Source organism: Coregonus lavaretus (assembly GCF_964263955.1).
Source record: "Coregonus lavaretus genome assembly, chromosome: 20".
In the NCBI taxonomy this organism is placed as follows: domain Eukaryota; kingdom Metazoa; phylum Chordata; class Actinopteri; order Salmoniformes; family Salmonidae; genus Coregonus; species Coregonus lavaretus.
The window spans coordinates 22,463,500-22,483,201 of record NC_140007.1 but is presented as its reverse complement, the minus strand read 5'-3'; the positions used below and the strand labels follow the sequence as shown (position 1 = coordinate 22,483,201).

The window sequence follows — 19,702 nt, the reverse complement described above, 5'->3', positions numbered from 1 at the left end:
ATAGGCCCGTAGAAGGCAGAACACAGAGGAAAACCATTGGTAGATAATCACTTTAGGAGTAGAAAATCAGTGCAAGCAAAATGAGACACTAACACTTCTAGTGAGCAAAATCCCTGATGAAAGCATATCCTCACACGCAGCTCACCATGCTTTAAAGTCCCAATGCTTGGCAACAGAAGAAGAAGACTGTTCCCACTTCCAAGACCACAAAACATGCCACATTTCCCTAATCTTTAAGAATAGTAACTCGACCGCTATAAATAGCCCACATTGAAACATATCATGCCCAATTATTCCGTGGCTCACCGAGTCCCCAGATAAGATTCAAAAGTGACACTTCAATAGAATCTGTTAAATAACACCTACAGTGAGGGAAAAAAGTATTTGATCCCCTGCTGATTTTGTACGTTTGCCCACTGACAAAGACATGATCAGTCTATAATTTTAATGGTAGGTTTATTTGAACAGTGAGAGACAGCATAACAACAAAAAAATCCAGAAAAACGCATGTCAAAAATGTTATAAATTGATTTGCATTTTAATGAGGGAAATAAGTATTTGACCCCTCTGCAAAACATGACTTAGTACTTGGTGGCAAAACCCTTGTTGGCAATCACAGAGGTCAGACATTTATTGTAGTTGGCCACCAGGTTTGCACACATCTCAGGAGGGATTTTGTCCCACTCCTCTTTGCAGATCTTCTCCAAGTCATTAAGGTTTCGAGGCTGACGTTTGGCAACTCAAACCTTCAGCTCCCTCCACAGATTTTATATGGGATTAAGGTCTGGAGACTGGCTAGGCCACTCCAGGACCTTAATGTGCTTCTTCTTGAGCCACTTCTTTGTTGCCTTGGATGTGTGTTTTGGGTCATTGTCATGCTGGAATACCCATCCACGACCCATTTTCAATGCCCTGGCTGAGGGAAGGAGGTTCTCACCCAAGATTTGACGGTATATGGCCCCGTCCATCGTCCCTTTGATGCGGTGAAGATGTCCTGTCCCCTTAGCAGAAAAACACCCCCAAAGCATAATGTTTCCACCTCCATGTTTGCCGGTGGGGATGGTGTTCTTGGGGTCATAGGCAGCATTCCTCCTCCTCCAAACACGGCGAGTTGAGTTGATGCCAAAGAGCTCCATTTTGGTCTTATCTGACCACAACACTTTCACACAGTTCTCCTCTGAATCATTCAGATGTTCATTGGCAAACTTCAGACGGCCCTGTATATGTGCTTTCTTGAGCAGGGGGACCTTGCGGGCGCTGCAGGATTTCAGTCCTTCACGGCGTAGTGTGTTACCAATTGTTTTCTTGGTGACTATGGTCCGAGCTGCCTTGAGATCCTTGACAAGATCCTCCCGTGTAGTTCTGGGCTGATTCCTCACCGTTCTCATGATCATTGCAACTCCACGAGGTGAGATCTTGCATGGAGCCCCAGGCCGAGGGAGTTTGACAGTTCTTTTGTGTTTCTTCCATTTGCGAATAATCGCACCAACTGTTGTCACCTTCTCACCAAGCTGCTTGGCGATGGTCTTGTAGCCCATTCCAGCCTTGTGTAGGTCTACAATCTTGTCCCTGACATCCTTGGAGAGCTCTTTGGTCTTGGCCATGGTGGAGGGTTTGGAATCTGATTGATTGATTGCTTCTGTGGACAGGTGTCTTTTATACAGGTAACAAACTGAGATTAGGAGCACTCCCTTTAAGAGTGTGCTCCTAATCTCAGCTCGTTACCTGTATAAAAGACACCTGGGAGCCAGAAATCGTTCTGATTGAGAGGGGGTCAAATACTTATTTCCCTCATTCAAATGCAAATCAATTTATAACATTTTTGACATGCGTGTTTCTGTATTTTTTTGTTGTTATTCTGTCTCTCACTGTTCAAATAAACCTACCATTAAAATTATAGACTGATCATTTCTTTGTTAGTGGGCAAACGTACAAAATCAGCAGGGGATCAAATACTTTTTTCCCTCACTGTAGCATTAAGCTAGCATAGGACAACTGGCACATCAGGTTACAGCAGCCATGCTCGAAATCCTAACTATTGTGAAAGCATGAAACAACTGTAAAGATTGCTATAATGGTTGACCTTTTTTACCATTTCATGCTTTGTGGCACTTAACTGAGTTGTCACAGTTATACAGTTGGCTGCAATTAACTGTTTTAACTGTTTTGTAGAGTTAGTGTTGACTTCGAGTGAAGTGAAGTGTTGTCATGTCAAACAAGATGCATAATGTAGGCTACAAGATAACATAATATGGTTGGACTACCTCCCCGGGGCGTATTTTGATGTAGAAGTTGCTCCTCTTGTAGGAGATTTTGAGGATCTTCGGCCAGGCGAAGCGGTTGATCCTCAGACGGTCACGGTAGATTAGTAGTCCGTTGGCGCTGACGCCAAGCATGATGTCAATGCCCTCCGAATCCTGTCAGAGACAAAGGGTGCAACAGAAGGGAGGGAAGGTTGGGGATTGCAATGAAGGGTGTGTGTCACTCTCTATCATACGGATCCAATCCAGATAGATAAGATTAAGTAATATGATCGCTAGGTTGGAACAGGCTATCAAGTTGACATCTTGTGACTATTATTTTAAAATGACTCTAAACCATAATTGCAGCCTTACATTGTTAGTTACATTGTTGTCTATAATGTAGCAGTACACACACACACGCACACACCACCACCACACCACACCACACCACCACAACCACAACCACCACCACCACCATACCACACCACAAACAAGCACAATTTGTACATCTTTCCATAGCTCATACTGTACCTTGGCGTGATGCAGGTCTACACCATACATGGAAAGCTTCTTGGCATTTTCTAGAAAGTTCACCTCTGCCTCCGCTGGACTCATTCCCCTAAGGAAGAACACAGAGGCTGTCATTGGACTATTATCACACCACAACTTCCAGCACTTTGTATAAAGAGAACAATCGGTCTGTTTGGGTTATGGTACGCAAGTTTTTCATTGGAATTAATGGTTGATATATGGTTGTGGCACAAAGACTTTGAGGTCTACTCAGGCTCTGATTAATGTTACACTTCTGCATGTTTTGAGTGTGAGAACTCTTTGCGTTTGCATGAGCCAATTGTGTGTAACTAATTTTATTGTCTAGCTACTATCCATATCCATTCATGTATGGAGAATTCAACACAATTGGTAACGACCTAGTACCAAATTGTACATATCAGGGGCGGACTGGCCATAGGGCGGTTTGGGCAAATGCCAGATGGGCTTGTCAATTTTTAGCCCAGTGGGCCTGTGGAAATTATGGGTTTGCTCAAAATGATAATTATTTAGCTAATTCTAGTCCCAGTCCGTCCCTGGTACATACTGATGCTTGTGTCAATGAAACCAAAGTGTCTACTATGCAATTGTTAGGTAATTACCATTTGAATTGTATTCGAATCTATGCCGACAGCGTAGATCTGTGCCGGAGGCTTTTTATTTACAATGACGAGCTGGCACGTGGCCGGTCAGGCCCTGACCTGTAGTTGCGGTGAAGCTCCATCACCCTCTCCTCTAGCTCCCTCGTCTGGTTGGGGGCGAAACGGAAGTCACTGATGTAGTCGGGCCCGTGTTCCTCTGGCTCATAGTCGCCCAGCTCCGCCTGCACCGTGTAAGAACCTAGCAGGGCGTAGGTCCCGAAGGAGCAGGGCAGACGCCAGGACAGCATGTCGTCTCTCAGCTGCAGACACAGGTAGTACCTGCATGCGTCGATGAGTTGTGTTCATTAGGCACCAAATGAAGGACAATGGATTCAAACAGGGAGAGGACTACCTGGTCCAATAAGAAATGCTTGTTTTCTGTTTTCCGTTGCAAAAACATAATTGTTTTATTCTGTTGCATGCCCTAATGAACATGATCATGGATACACAAGAGGCAAACAGCATAGAGGGAATGCAGGATTTATAAGGCAACTTCCCACAGCTCATTAGTCCCTCCAGGATTTCACAGTTTTTTTGTGATATCTCACATGAAACAATACTACAGTTTACTACAGAATAGTATAGTACTTACTATAGAATTATGTAGTAAACTGTAGTGTACTGTACAATACTATACTCCACACGGTAGTATCCCTTGATCATATGTAGTACTTAATATAGAATTTTGTAGTATACTGTAGAATACTATACTACACACTGTAGTATCCCTCGATCGTGTAGTGCTTACTATATAATCTTGTAGTATACTGTAGAATACTATACTCCACACTAGGGATGTAACGATTCACTGATACGCATCGGTCCCCGATTCAAATGTTTAAGATACAAGTGCATCGGTCCACGGACCCCAAACCGATCCAATGTAGCATGCATCGGTCAGAAAATCTATTACAATTTTACAAATCGCTGGTTCACTAAATGTATTTGCTCATATTACATTCTTTCTACCTTTTGAAAATACCTCTCATCTTTTGTGACAACTGATGCTTCCTCTCCTTCAGTGTCAAACTGCATGTAACTGTGTTGACAGACATTAGTGGTCCTCTGTAGCTCAGCTGGTAGAGCACGGCGCTTGTAACGCCAAGGTAGTGGGTTCGATCCCCGGGACCACCCATACACAAAAAAAATGTATGCACGCATGACTGTAAGTCGCTTTGGATAAAAGCGTCTGCTAAATGGCATATTATTATTATTATTATACATTGATAGTCATTTTGCATGGCAAACAGCCATAGGCAATATCAGTAGCCTAGTCAAACTGCACACTGTGCCCAGTTTCGCGTGCTGACCAATGCGAGGTAGGCGGCCTTCAGAATTTAAAATGCTAAAATGGCTTGATTTTAGGCTTTATTAGTTGTATGTAATTTGCTAGGTCATTGTTATCTATGCGCTGTTGAAAATTGTGTTTTAATGGAATAAAAGTAAGCTACTGGAGACACTTCTCATCTGGCTATACCTGCTGAACAGGGTTTACAATAGATTGTATTTTGATTGTTCAGGTTCATCATCAGCAATAGTTTTGGTAGTTTTGCGTTAAACAATCAGTGTATATGGTCATTTTTTTATATACAGTGAGGGAAAAAAGTATTTGATCCCCTGCTGATTTTGTACGTTTGCCCACTGACAAAGACATGATCAGTCTATAATTTTAATGGTAGGTTTATTTGAACAGTGAGAGACAGAATAAAAACAAAAAAATCCAGAAAAATGCATGTCAAAAATGTTATAAATTGATTTGCATTTTAATGAGGGAAATAAGTATTTCACCCCTCTGCAAAACATGACTTAGTACTTGGTGGCAAAACCCTTGTTGGCAATCACAGAGGTCAGACATTTATTGTAGTTGGCCACCAGGTTTGCACACATCTCAGGAGGGATTTTGTCCCACTCCTCTTTGCAGATCTTCTCCAAGTCATTAAGGTTTTGAGGCTGACGTTTGGCAACTCGACCCTTCAGCTCCCTCCACAGATTTTCTATGGGATTAAGGTCTGGAGACTGGCTAGGCCACTCCATGACCTTAATGTGCTTCTTCTTGAGCCACTCCTTTGTTGCCTTGGCCGTGTGTTTTGGGTCATTATCATGCTGGAATACCCATCCACGACCCATTTTCAATGCACTGGCTGAGGGAAGGAGGTTCTCATCCAAGATTTGACGGTACATGGCCCCGTCCATCGTCCCTTTGATGCGGTGAAGTTATCCTGTCCCCTTAAAAGAAAAACACCCCCAAAGCATAATGTTTCCACCTCCATGTTTGCCGGTGGGGATGGTGTTCTTGGGGTCATAGGCAGCATTCCTCCTCCTCCAAACGCGGTGAGTTGAGTTGATGGCAAAGAGCTCAATTTTGGTCTCATCTGACCACAACACTTTTACCCAGTTCTCCTCTGAATCATTCAGATGTTCATTGGCAAACTTCAGACGGCCCTGTATATTTGCTTTCTTGAGCAGGGGGACCTTGCGGGCGCTGCAGGATTTCAGTCCTTCACGGCGTAGTGTGTTACCAGTTGTTTTCTTGGTGACTATGGTCCCAGCTGCCTTGAGATCATTGACAAGATCCTCCCGTGTAGTTCTGGGCTGATTCCTCACCGTTCTCATGATCATTGCAACTCCACGAGGTGAGATCTTGCATGGAGCCCCAGGCCGAGGGAGATTGACAGTTATTTTGTGTTTCTTCCATTTGCGAATAATCGCACCAACTGTTGTCACCTTCTCACCAAGCTGCTTGGCGATGGTCTTGTAGCCCATTCCAGCCTTGTGTAGGTCTACAATCTTGTCCCTGACATCCTTGGAGAGCTCTTTGGTCTTGTGGAGAGTTTGGAATCTGATTGATTGATTGCTTCTGTGGACAGGTGTCTTTTATACAGGTAACAAGCTGAGATTAGGAGCACTCCCTTTAAGAGTGTGCTCCTAATCTCAGCTCGTTACCTGTATAAAAGACACCTGGGAGCCAGAAATCTTTCTGATTAAGAGGGGGTCAAATACTTATTTCCCTAATTAAAATGCAAATCAATTTATAACATTTTTGACATGTGTTTTTCTGGATTTTGTTGTTGTTATTCTGTCTCTCACTGTTCAAATAAACCTACCATAAAAATTATAGACTGATCATTTCTTTGTTAGTGGGCAAACGTACAAAATCAGCAGGGGATCAAATACTTTTTTCCCTCACTGTACAGGGTAAAGTTAATCATTTCACAACGAGGACAGCAATCAGTTTTGCAAGGCGCACTGCATGGCCGAAGCAAGAGGAGAAGAGAAGATCACTCCGTAAAAACGTCCAAACTGTCAAAATCAGATGGGTGTAAAATCCAAAGGTGTGCTATATGATCATTGGCTATGTCATAGCTAATTTGTAAATGATAAATATTGATACATTACTAGCTCAAACACTTCATCTGCAAAAATGACAAGTTAATTAGTGGGGGATGGTGATTTCAGAACCAAAGTGGGGGGAAACATAGGTTATACAGTGGGGGAAAAAAGTATTTAGTCAGCCACCAATTGTGCAAGTTCTCCCACTTAAAAAGATGAGAGAGGCCTGTAATTTTCATCATAGGTACACGTCAACTATGACAGACAAATTGAGAATTTTTTTTCCAGAAAATCACATTGTAGGATTTCTAATGAATTTATTTGCAAATTATGGTGGAAAATAAGTATTTGGTCACCTACAAACAAGCAAGATTTCTGGCTCTCACAGACCTGTAACTTCTTCTTTAAGAGGCTCCTCTGTCCTCCACTCGTTACCTGTATTAATGGCACCTGTTTGAACTTGTTATCAGTATAAAAGACACCTGTCCACAACCTCAAACAGTCACACTCCAAACTCCTCTATGGCCAAGACCAAAGAGCTGTCAAAGGACACCAGAAACAGAATTGTAGACCTGCACCAGGCTGGGAAGACTGAATATGCAATAGGTAAGCAGCTTGGTTTGAAGAAATCAACTGTGGGAGCAATTATTAGGAAATGGAAGACATACAAGACCACTGATAATCTCCCTCGATCTGGGGCTCCACGCAAGATCTCACCCCGTGGGGTCTAAATGATCACATGAACGGTGAGCAAAAATCCCAGAACCACACGGGGGGACCTAGTGAATGACCTGCAGAGAGCTGGGACCAAAGTAACAAAGCCTACCATCAGTAACACACTACGCCGCCAGGGACTCAAATCCTGCAGTGCAAGACGTGTCCCCCTGCTTAAGCCAGTACATGTCCAGGCCCGTCTGAAGTTTGCTAGAGTGCATTTGGATGATCCAGAAGAGGATTTGGAGAATGTCATATGGTCAGATGAAACCAAAATAGAACTTTTTGGTAAAAACTCAACTCGTCGTGTTTGGAGGACAAAGAATGCTGAGTTGCATCCAAAGAACACCATACCTACTGTGAAGCATGGGGGTGGAAACATCATGCTTTGGGGCTGTTTTTCTGCAAAGGGACCAGGACGACTGATCCGTGTAATGGAAAGAATGAATGGGGCCATGTATCGTGAGATTTTGAGTGAAAACCTCCTTCCATCAGCAAGGGCATTGAAGATGAAACGTGGCTGGGTCTTTCAGCATGACAATGATCCCAAACACACCGCCCGGGCAACGAAGGAGTGGCTTCGTAAGAAGCATTTCAAGGTCCTGGAGTGGCCTAGCCAGTCTCCAGATCTCAACCCCATAGAAAATCTTTGGAGGGAGTTGAAAGTCTGTGTTGCCCAGCGACAGCCCCAAAACATCACTGCTCTAGAGGAGATCTGCATGGAGGAATGGGCCAAAATACCAGCAACAGTGTGTGAAAACCTTGTGAAGACTTACAGAAAACGTTTTTTTTGTCATTTGTCATTTTTTTTTTAGCAGACGCTCTTATCCAGAGCGACTTACAGTTAGTGAGTGCATACATTATTTTTTATATTTTTCATACTGGCCCCCCATGGGAATCGAACCCACAACCCTGGCGTTGCAAACGCCATGCTCAACCAACTGAGCTACATCCGGCCATTCCCTCCCCTACCCTGGACGACGCTGGGCCAATTGTGCGCCGCCCCATGGGTCTCCCGGTCGCGGCCGGCTACGACAGAGCCTGGATTCGAACCAGGATCTCTAGTGGCACAGCTAGCACTGCGATGCAGTGCCTTAGACCACTGCACCACTCGAGAGACTAGTTTGACGTTTGACCTGTGTCATTGCCAACAAAGGGTATATAACAAAGTATTGAGAAACTTTTGTTATTGACCAAATACTTATTTTCCACCATAATTTGCAAATAAATTCATAAAAAATCCTACAATGTGATTTGCTGGAGAAATAAAATCTCATTTTGTCTGTCATAGTTGACGTGTACCTATGATGAAAATGACAGGCCTCTCTCATCTTTTTAAGTGGGAGAACTTGCACAATTGGTGGCTGACTAAATACTTTTTTCCCCCACTGTATTGCCCCCCCCCCCCCCCCCCCTAATCTCCCAGAGTGCGAAGAACCTTGGCTTGACCCTGGACAACAACACCCTTCTCTGCAAACATCAAAGCGGAGTACATCCGTAGAGTATGGCCATTCCTCACACAGGAAGCGGCACAGGTCCAAATCCCGCTCCTCCAAACACTCCACTGGCTTCCAGTCTAAGCTCGCATCATCTTCAAGACCCTGGTGCTTTCCTATGGAGCCATAAGGGGAACTGCCCTTCCTTACCGTCAGGCTATGATCAAACCCTACATCCCAACCCGAGAACTCTGTTCCGCCACCACTGGTCTCTTGGCCCTCCCACCCCTACAGGAGGGCAGCTCCCACTCAGCCCAGCCAAAGCTCTTCACTGTCCTGGCACCCCAATGGTGGAACAAGCTTCCACCTAAAGTCAGGACAGCGGAGTACCTGCCCATCTTCCGAAAACGTATGAAACCCTATCTCTTTGATGAGTATCTTAAATAACTCTCACGCCCTCTGACAAAACAAAATTACAATTAAAAATCCGTACTATACAAATAAAATGTGACCTACTATACTACACACTCCCTTGATTGTGTAGTACTTACTATATACTTTTTGTATACTGTAGAACAGTGATTCCCAACCAGGGGTACTAGGACACCTGGGGGTACTTCGCCTATCCACAGGGGGTACTTGAGAAGACTCATGAGACCATAGGCTTACTGGTAAAATGCACATAAGGGAGTACTTCAGGGGGACCCCGGGCAGAGCAAAATTCAGTTGGTGGTACAATAACTGAAAAAGGTTAGGAATCACTGCTGTAGAATACTATACTTCACACTGTAGTATCCCTCGATCATATGTAGTATAAACTATATAATTTTGCAGTATACTGTAGAATACTTTATTAAGTACTACAGTGTTATCCGCAAAAAAACACTGTAGTAAATACTACAGTAATGTCCGCAAAAAACTATAGTGTCCGCAAAAACACTACTGTTTACTATAGTAATACTACATTATTTCATTTGCATATACCCCACCCATTCCCATCTGACATATCCCAATTTGTGCCACCCATGAGTGAGAAACCTACATGCAAAGTATAGACCATATACTGTGTTCCCTACATGTTATAGAAAAGAGCAGAAGCTCTGAACTATCAGTTTAGACACCAGTCCTACCTACAGAGGCTTGCGAAAGTATTCACCCCCCCTTGGCATTTTTCCTATTTTGTTGCCTTACAACCTGGAATGAAAATTGATTTTTGGGGATTTGTTGTCACGGTTCAGACAGACGACCAGAGGACCACAATTGCGTCACACCAGAAAGTTTATTAAAACTTAAGGGAAGTAGGGAGTGAATGAAGGCTCCAGGGGTAACAGGGATCCCGTCCAATGTGCTGGGTCTGTGCCCCCCCCAGTGGCAGCGATGCGTCCTATGAAGCCGGTGGTGGGTGGTCCAGAAGTCCTGGGGGGGGGAGACACAGACACAACAGGGCGGAATGAAACAAGGCAGCAGTACAGTTCAAGGGAAATCCAAAATACGCAGTAGCAAGGCAGAAGGCTGGTCAGAGTTACCGGGATTGAAGAGTAGTCAGGAGTCGTTATGGCAGAAGCAGGTCTGGATCTCCTGGGGCAGAAGAGTATCCAAAAATCAGGCAGGTCCGGGGTCACAAAACCAGGGTGAGCCAGAAGCGCGAGCAAACAGGTTCCGGGTGTGAGCTTTGCAGACGATCTGACACCGGAGAGCTGAAAGACAGGGCCTAAAATACTGGGAGAGGTAGTGGGTAATGCAGCGCAGCTGGCAGAGTAATTAGAGCAGAGCAGAGCAGGGACAGGTGGAGCTAGTTAGGCTGAGTAGAGAGAGTGGTGAGCAGAGTGGAAGAAAATTAAGGTGGTAACCCGGTGGAGTGAGAGGCTCATGACAGAACCCCCCCCCCAAGGGACGGCCCCAGAAGTCCCAAGAGCAACACCACGCCGGGCGGGAGGAGGGGAGCCGGAGGAGGGCTAGAACTCCTCCGAACGGTCCGAGTGAACGTCCTCATCCTCGGAGGAAGCCGGAGGGCCGTGGTCGGGAGATGGGACAGGTCCCGAGACAGGATCAGGCACAGGACAGGAAGCCGAGCGGGCAGGACGGTTAGGGACCCCTCTGGGGCGGCCCCTACGGATTGCAGGTTGATCAGGATGCCGTTGGTGGAAAGCGGTGATGAGAGTCCTATCCACAATCCGACTAGCTGGCACCCAGGTCCTTTCCTCAGGTCCATAGCCCTCCCAGTCAATGAGGTACTGGAGACCCCTACCCCTCCGTCTGGACCGAAGCAGGCGGCGGACGGTGTAAACCAGACCACCATCGACGAGCCGTGGAGGAGGAGGACAAGGCGCAGCAGGGACCAGCGGACTCTCATGGATGGGCTTAATCTTAGACACATGGAAAGTGGGGTGCACCCTCAGGGAATTAGGCAGTTGGAGCCGGACAGCAGTTGGGCTAATCACTCTTATGATAGGGAATGGGCCAATGAACCGAGGTGCCAGCTTCTGCGACTCCACCCTGAGTGGCAGGTTCTTCGATGACAACCACACCCTTTGACCAACATGGTAGGTGGGAGCAGGAATTCTCCGACGGTTGGCCCCGGTAGTGTAGCTGGCAACGGATCTGAGGAGTGTGGCTCGGGCTTGTGACCAGGTGCGGCGACATCGACGGGCAAAAGCAAGTGCAGATGGGCAAGTAACCTCCTCTTCCTGGCTGGCAAATAGAGGAGGCTGGTATCCATAAACACATTGGAAAGGGGACATACCGATGGCAGAGCAGGTCAGTGAATTGTGTGCGTACTCCACCCATGTCAATTGCTGCGACCAGGAGTGGGGGTTGCGTGAAGTCATGCATCGCAGTGCCTTCTCGAGCTCCTGATTAGCCCGCTCTGACTGCCCATTGGATTGGGGATGGAATCCGGAAGTCAAACTGACTGTGGCTCCCAGCAGGTGACAGAACTCCTTCCAAAAAGCGGAGGAGAATTGTGGACCACGGTCAGAAACTACATCCTTTGGCAGTCCGTGGATCCGGAAGACGTGTTCCAGGACCACCTGGGCGGTCTCCTTGGCGGTTGGGAGCTTGGGGAGGGGAATGAAGTGTGCCATCTTGCTGAAACGGTCAACTATGGTGAGAATGACGGTCATGCCACTTGAAGGGGGCAGCCCCGTGACAAAGTCAAGGGCGATGTGAGACCAGGGACGTCTGGGCACAGGCAGGGGCTGCAGCAATCCGGCTGGGGGCTGGCAGGACGACTTGTGTTGGTTGCAGATGGGGCAGGCTTGGACGAATTCCCGTACATCCTTTCTCAGAGAGGGCCACCAGAACCTCTGGGCGAGCAGGTTGTAAGTGCGGGTGGAGCCAGGGTGACAAGCTAGGCGGGAGTCATGTCCCCACTGAACGACCTGGGACCTCAGGTCTTCGGGGACAAAAAGGCGGTCAGCTGGGCAAGTGCTGGGCCCTGGCTGGTTACGGAGAGCCTCCAGCACCTGTTCCTCAACAGCCCAGGTCAGAGCTGCAACGATGCAGGGACTTGGCAGAATCGACACAGGGTCCTTGGAGGGGGTGTCATCCTTCTGGAATTGACGGGAGAGGGCGTCTGGCTTGGTGTTGCGTGATCCAGGCCGGTATGACAGAGTGAAATTAAACCTGGTGAAGAACAGGGCCCAGCGGGACTGCCTGGAGTTCAACCGTTTGGCCGTGCGGATGTACTCCAAGTTCTTATGATCGGTCCAAACGAGAAATGGAATGGTGGACCCCTCCAGCCAGTGACGCCACTCCTCCAAGGCAAGCTTCACAGCCAGCAGCTCACGGTTCCCTATGTCGTAATTGCACTCAGAGGGGGACAACCGACGTGAGAAAAAGGCACAGGGATGGAGCTTCCTATCCTCCGCAGCCCACTGAGAAATCACAGCACCAACTCCCACATCCGAGGCGTCCACCTCCACAATGAATTGCCGGTCCACATCAGGCATCTGGAGGATGGGAGCGGAGGTGAACCTCACCTTGAGGGTACTGAAGGCCTTGTCGGCTGCTGGGGTCCAGGTGAAGGGTTGCTTGGTGCTGGTTAGAGCAGTGAGAGGGGCAGCAACGGTACTGTAGTTCCGGATAAACTTTCTGTAGAAGTTAGCAAACCCCAGAAACTGTTGCAGCTTCTTTCTGTTCTCCGGAACTGGCCATGAAGTGACTGCTGATACTTTGGCAGGATCCATTTGGATACTTCCCTCTGCCACTATGTACCCCAGGAAGGCCACTGTCTTGACGTGAAACTCACATTTCTCTGCCTTGGCGTAGAGGGAATTCTCCAGAAGACGATGAAGGACTTGCTGGACATGGCGGGTGTGTTCAGACAGGTTTCTGGAGTAGATTAAGATGTCATCCAGGTAAACGAAGACAAACTTGTTTAACATGTCCCGCAGTACATCATTCACTAGAGCCTGGAACACAGCAGGAGCATTGGTGAGGCCAAAAGGCATAACCAGATACTCGTAGTGGCCTGTTGGTGTATTGAATGCGGTTTTCCATTCATCTCCCTCCCGGATCCGCACTAGGTGGTAAGCGTTTCTGAGATCCAACTTGGTAAAAACAGTGGCTCCCTGGAGCAACTCAAAAGCAGAGGTGAGCAGAGGCAGAGGGTAACGGTTCTTCACTGTGATGTCGTTGAGTCCCCTGTAGTCGATGCAGGGGCGAAGAGATCCGTCCTTCTTCCCCACAAAGAAGAAGCCAGCACCAGCAGGAGATGAAGATGAACGGATTAATCCTGCGGACAGAGAGCCATTGATGTAGTCCTCCATGGACTTTCTTTCAGGAGCAGACAACGAATAAAGACGACCCTTTGGAGGGGCTGTTCCAGGGAGGAGGTCGATGGCACAGTCGTACGGTCGGTGAGGGGGCAGAGATGTGGCTCTTGCTTTGTTAAACACCTCTCTGAGACCATGGTAGCATTCTGGGACATTGGAGAGGTCAGGAGCGGAGTTAGTAGGTACTGGCCGAGGGGGTAGTGCGGCAGCAAGCAGGCAGGTTCGGTGGCAGTCCTCTCCCCACTCCCTGATCACCCCGGTCACCCAGTCGAGCTGAGGGTTGTGCCGGCGGAGCCATGGGTAACCCAGGATGAGGGGTTGGCCTGGAGAGGGGAGCAGGTGAAACTGGATAGTTTCTTGATGGTTTCCGGACAGACCCATCGAGACCGGGGCCGTGACATGAGTGACCGATCCGAGTAAGTGTCCGTCCAGTGCCCGGGCAGGAATAGGAGGTGTCAAACGGAGGTTCTCCAGTCCCAGTTGGCGTGCCAGCTTGATGTCCATTATGTTGGCTTCGGCGCCAGAATCCACCAGAGCAGCCAGGGTGTGAGTTGAGTCAGAGAGGCGGAGGTGAACTTGCAGCAGGGGTTTGCGGTCGGAGGACTGGATGGTCATTGAACTCAACCGGACTCCCCCTATGCCCGGTGAGCTTCGGCCCTTTAAAGGGCAGGTTACCACACGATGTCCATCACCTCCACAATAGAGGCAGAGGTTTGAGGTGAAGCGGCGCTGGCGCTCTGCAGGAGTGAGAGAGGCTCGCCCAATCTCCATAGGCTCAGACTGATCAAGCTGACCTGGGTGAGTGGCAGTAGATGACAGGAGCCCAGTCGGATCTCTCCGAATGCCGGTAGTAGGTGGACCTTGGCGCCCCCTCTCACGACGACGGGTCTGTATCCTTCTGTCGATCCTGACAGTCAGTGCGATGGCTTCATCAAGAGTGGAAGGCAGTTCATGGGAGACCAACTCGTCCTTGATATAGTCAGCCAAACTATGGAAGAACGCGTCCACCAACGATGGTGTGTTCCAAGAACTTCGTCTAGCCAGGGTTCGGAAGTCGATGGAATGGTCTGCGACTGTACGTCTGCCTTGTCGAATACTGAACAGTTCACGAGACGCCTCTGCGGTTGGTGAATCCAGGTCAAACACCTTCAGCATCTCCTCAGCAAACAGGTCGAAGGTTGCACATGCGGGGGTTTGACGTTCGAACTCTGCTGTTCCCCAGAGTCGAGCTCGGCCCGTCAGGTGAGTGATGGCATACCCAACTTTAGCCCCCTCCGTGGCGAAGGTCCTTGGCTGCAAGGAGAACTGAAGTCGGCAGCTAGTCAGGAATGGCCGGACCTGGGTTGAGTCGCCGTTGAACCGCTCGGGGTTTCCAATCTTGGGTTCCGGAGCAGCGGCTGCAATGACCGGGGCAGGTAACTCGGGGGCAGGGCTGGTGGGCAGACTGGCTGGGGTAAGGTTGGTGAGGAGTTGAATGATCATGGCGAGTTGTTGTTGCTGCTGCTGGAACTGCTGCTCATGCTCATCGGTTTCCATGTCGGGGAAAGTGTGCGCTGAGTCCATAATGGTCAGATCGTACTGTCACGGTTCAGACAGACGACCAGAGGACCACAATTGCGTCACACCAGAAAGTTTATTAAAACTTAAGGGAAAAGGGAAGTAGGGAGTGAATGAAGGCTCCAGGGGTAACAGGGATCCCGTCCAATGTGCTGGGTCTGTGCCCCCCCCAGTGGCAGCGATGCGTCCTATGAAGCCGGTGGTGGGTGGTCCAGAAGTCCTGGGGGGGGGAGACACAGACACAACAGGGCGGAATGAAACAAGGCAGCAGTACAGTTCAAGGGAAATCCAAAATACGCAGTAGCAAGGCAGAAGGCTGGTCAGAGTTACCGGGATTGAAGAGTAGTCAGGAGTCGTTATGGCAGAAGCAGGTCTGGATCTCCTGGGGCAGAAGAGTATCCAAAAATCAGGCAGGTCCGGGGTCACAAAACCAGGGTGAGCCAGAAGCGCGAGCAAACAGGTTCCGGGTGTGAGCTTTGCAGACGATCTGACACCGGAGAGCTGAAAGACAGGGCCTAAAATACTGGGAGAGGTAGTGGGTAATGCAGCGCAGCTGGCAGAGTAATTAGAGCAGAGCAGAGCAGGGACAGGTGGAGCTAGTTAGGCTGAGTAGAGAGAGTGGTGAGCAGAGTGGAAGAAAATTAAGGTGGTAACCCGGTGGAGTGAGAGGCTCATGACATTTGTATCATTTGATTTATACAACATGCCTACCACTTTGAAGATGCAAAATATATTTTATTGTGAAACAAACAAGAAATAAGACAAAAAAAACGGAAAACTTGAGCGTGCATAACTATTCACCCCCCCAAAGTCAATACTTTGTAGAGCCACCTTTTGCAGCAATTACAGCTGCAAGTCTCTTGGGGTATGTCTCTATAAGCTTGGCACATCTAGCCACTGGGATTTTTGACCATTCTTCAAGGCAAAACTGCTCCAGCTCCAGCTCCTTCAAGTTGGATGGGTTCCGCTGGTGTAGAGCAATCTTTAAGTCATACCACAGATTCTCAATTGGATTGAGGTCTGGGCTTTGACTAGGCCATTCCAATACATTTAAATGTTTCCTCTTAAACCACTCGAGTGTTGCTTTAGCAGTATGCTTAGGGCCATTGTCCTGCTGGAAGGTGAACCTCCGTCCCAGTCTCAAATCTCTGGAAGACTGAAACAGGTTTCCCTCCAAAATGTCCCTGTATTTAGCGCCATCCATCATTCCTTCAATTCTGACCGGTTTCCCAGTCCCTGCCGATGAAAAACATCCCCACAGCATGATGCTACCACCATGCTTCACTGTGGAGATGGTGTTCTCGGGGTGATGAGAGGTGTTGGGCTTGCGCCAGACATTTTCCTTGATGGCCAAAAAGCTCAATTTTAGTCTCATCTGACCAGAGTACCTTCTTTCATATGTTTGGGGAGTCTCCCACATGCCTTTTGGCGAACACGAAACGTGTTTGCTTATTTTTTTATTTAAGCAATGCCTTTTTTCTGCCCACTCTTCCGTAAAGCCCAGCTCTGTGGAGTGTACGGCTTAAAGTGGTCCTATGGACAGATACTTCAATCTCCGCTGTGGAGCTTTGCAGCTCCTTCAGGGTTATCTTTGGTCTCTTTGTTGCCTCTCTGATTAATGCCCTCCTTGCCTGGTCTGTGAGTTTTGGTGGGCGGCCCTCTCTTGGCAGGTTTGTTGTGGTGCCATATTCATTCAATTTTTTAATAATGGATTTAATGGTGCTCCGTGGGATGTTCAACGTTTCTGTAATTTTTTTATAACCCAACCCTGATCTGTACTTCTCCGCAACTTTGTCCCTGACCTGTTTGGAGAGCTCCTTGGTCTTCATGGTGCCGCTTGCTTGATGGTGCCCCTTGCTTAGAGGTGTTACAGACTCTGGGGCCTTTCAGAACAGGTGTATATATACTGAGATCATGTGACAGATGACGTGACACTTAGATTGCACACAGGTGGACTTTATTTAACTAATTATGTGACTTCTGAAGGTAAATGGTTGCGGCAGATCTTATTTCGGGGCTTCATAGCAAAGGGGGTGAATACATATGCACGCACCACTTTTCCGTTATTTATTTTTTAGCATTTTTTGAAACAAGTTATTTTTTAAATTTCACTTCACCAATTTGGACTATTTTGTGTATGTCCATTACATGAAATCAAAATTAAAATCAATTTAAATTACAGGTAGTAATGCAACAAAATAGGAAAAACGCCAAGGGGAATGAACACTTTTGCAAGGAACTGTACCTACCTACCTACCTACAGGTTATGGAAAATATGCTCTTTTAGTATTTGTCCAATAGGTTTCCTCAAACAGAAAGCCCCTAGTGATGGGAAAATAAGGCTTTCTGAAGCCTTTGGGGCTCTCACCAATTAGTGCTGAAAAACTGTTAATTACTCTGAGCTTTTAACACAATGCACATTAGTGACACCTGCTGGTCAGCAATAAACAGAAGCATTTGATGTTCAGATATACGTTTTGACCAAGGCATTTATCAAAACTCTGTGGTACAGCGGTTAGTCATGGGCTTTGAACACCTAAACAGTTAGAATATGAGGTTATCATCTTACATCCTTCTTCCTTTTATTTGCCTCCAAGTTTGTTTTAAAATCTGTATATCATTGGCATTATTTACAGTGAGGGAAAAAAGTATTTGATCCGCTGCTGATTTTGTACGTTTGCCCACTGACAAAAAAATTATCAGTCTATAATTTTAATGGTAGGTTTATTTGAACAGTGAGAGACAGAATAACAACAAAATAATACAGAAAAACGCATGTCAAAAATGTTATAAATTGATTTGCATTTTAATGAGGGAAATACGTTTTTGACCCCCTCTCAATCAGAAAGATTTCTGGCTCCCAGGGTGAAAGTGTTGTGGTCAGATGAGACCAAAATGGAGCTCTTTGGCATCAACTCAACTCGCTGTGTTTGGAGGAGGAGGAATGCTGCCTATGACCCCAAGAACACCATCCCCACCGTCAAACATGAAGGTGGAAACATTATGCTTTGGGGGTGTTTTTCTGCTAAGGGGACAGGACAACTTCACCGCATCAAAGGGACGATGGACGGGGCCATGTACCGTCAAATCTTGGGTGAGAACCTCCTTCCCTCAGCCAGGGCATTGAAAATGAGTCGTGGATGGGTATTCCAGCATGACAATGACCCAAAACACACGGCCAAGGCAACAAAGGAGTGGCTCAAGAAGAAGCACATTAAGGTCCTGGAGTGGCCTAGCCAGTCTCCAGACCTTAATCCCATTGAAAATCTGTGGAGGGAGCTGAAGGTTCGAGTTGCCAAACGTCAGCCTCGAAACCTTAATGACTTGGAGAAGATCTGCAAAGAGGAGTGGGACAAAATCCCTCCTGAGATGTGTGCAAACCTGGCGGCCAACTACAAGAAACGTCTGACCTTACTAAGTAATGTTTTGCAGAGGGGTCAAATACTTATTTCCCTCATTAAAATGCAAACAAAGTGATTTGTTAAAATTGCGAGCTCTCTTTTTGTAGTGCAATGATCACACAGTTTTATGAAGTAATAATTGCAGTGATTTTACTGTTTAATGCCGTAATAGTGAGGTGATTGGTCAAATTTGCAAGCACTAGCATAAATCGCAAAATCCTGGAGGGACTGGTTAATATCAATAAAGGCAGTTAGACATCAAATCTGACTTCCATAGTATATTTAGTGGATGTTGTTGCTGTTGATGATCCAAACCTACCTGGTGATGTCTTCAGTGAGTTGAGATGGGTCAGGGGGATAAAACTTAACAGCAAAGCCGAAATGCCATGAGCCAACTGTGGATAAACGACACACAGTCACACAGTCAGCACTGTGTGTGTGTTTCTTTGTGTGTGTGTCTCTGTCTGTGTCTGTGTGTGTGAGTGTGAGTGTGTGTGTGTGTGTGAGTGTGTGTGTGTGTGTGAGAGTGTGAGTGTGTGTGTGAGAGAGTGTGTGTGTGTGTGTGTGTGTGTGTGTGTTTGTGTGTGTGTTTGTGCGTGCGTGCGTGTGTGCGTGCGTGGTCACACTAACTTCGGATTTGCTTCTTGATCTCCTTTGACGGGTCCAGCCAATTCTGAAAGAAAGAATGGAGAAATCCCCTTGAGAACAACACACAGCAAAAACCAGCCAATGCCCCTCTCTACGAAAACCCTGTCAGGGAGCTAACTACTGCACTGACTCCTCTCTTCCAAAGCCATCTCCTCTATTGGGGGCGAAATGCATCCACAAAGCAATAGGAAATAAATGCCTCAGTAAACCATCAATGCCTTAAAGTAACTTCCCAGTGTTGCAGATTTCTATGAAATATGACATATAATTAATTACAATATTAATTAATTAATTTCCTTCCTAAAATGCCAATTAAAGATTTTAAAAAGCAGTTATTCTCTGTGCCCCTGCTTGGCCTGTTAGGAAACAAAAGAATGTGGGCATATACCGGTCAAAAACAGCTGATTT

The 19,702-nt window shown here is 47.0% G+C and overlaps 1 protein-coding gene across 1 annotated transcript in view; it reads right to left on the bottom strand.

Annotated features, from left to right (window-relative positions):
* LOC311147436 (band 4.1-like protein 1) overlaps window positions 1-19,702 on the bottom strand; it is a gene marked incomplete at both ends in the record, with an annotated part of 85,263 nt that overhangs the window by 38,298 nt on the left and 27,263 nt on the right. Inside the window, 5 exons of the mRNA XM_084184136.1 lie at window positions 2,265-2,417; window positions 2,775-2,862; window positions 3,494-3,712; window positions 18,966-19,041; window positions 19,277-19,319. Coding sequence (XP_084040262.1) covers window positions 2,265-2,417; window positions 2,775-2,862; window positions 3,494-3,712; window positions 18,966-19,041; window positions 19,277-19,319 — 579 coding nt within the window. The remainder of the gene's footprint in view (window positions 1-2,264; window positions 2,418-2,774; window positions 2,863-3,493; window positions 3,713-18,965; window positions 19,042-19,276; window positions 19,320-19,702) is intronic.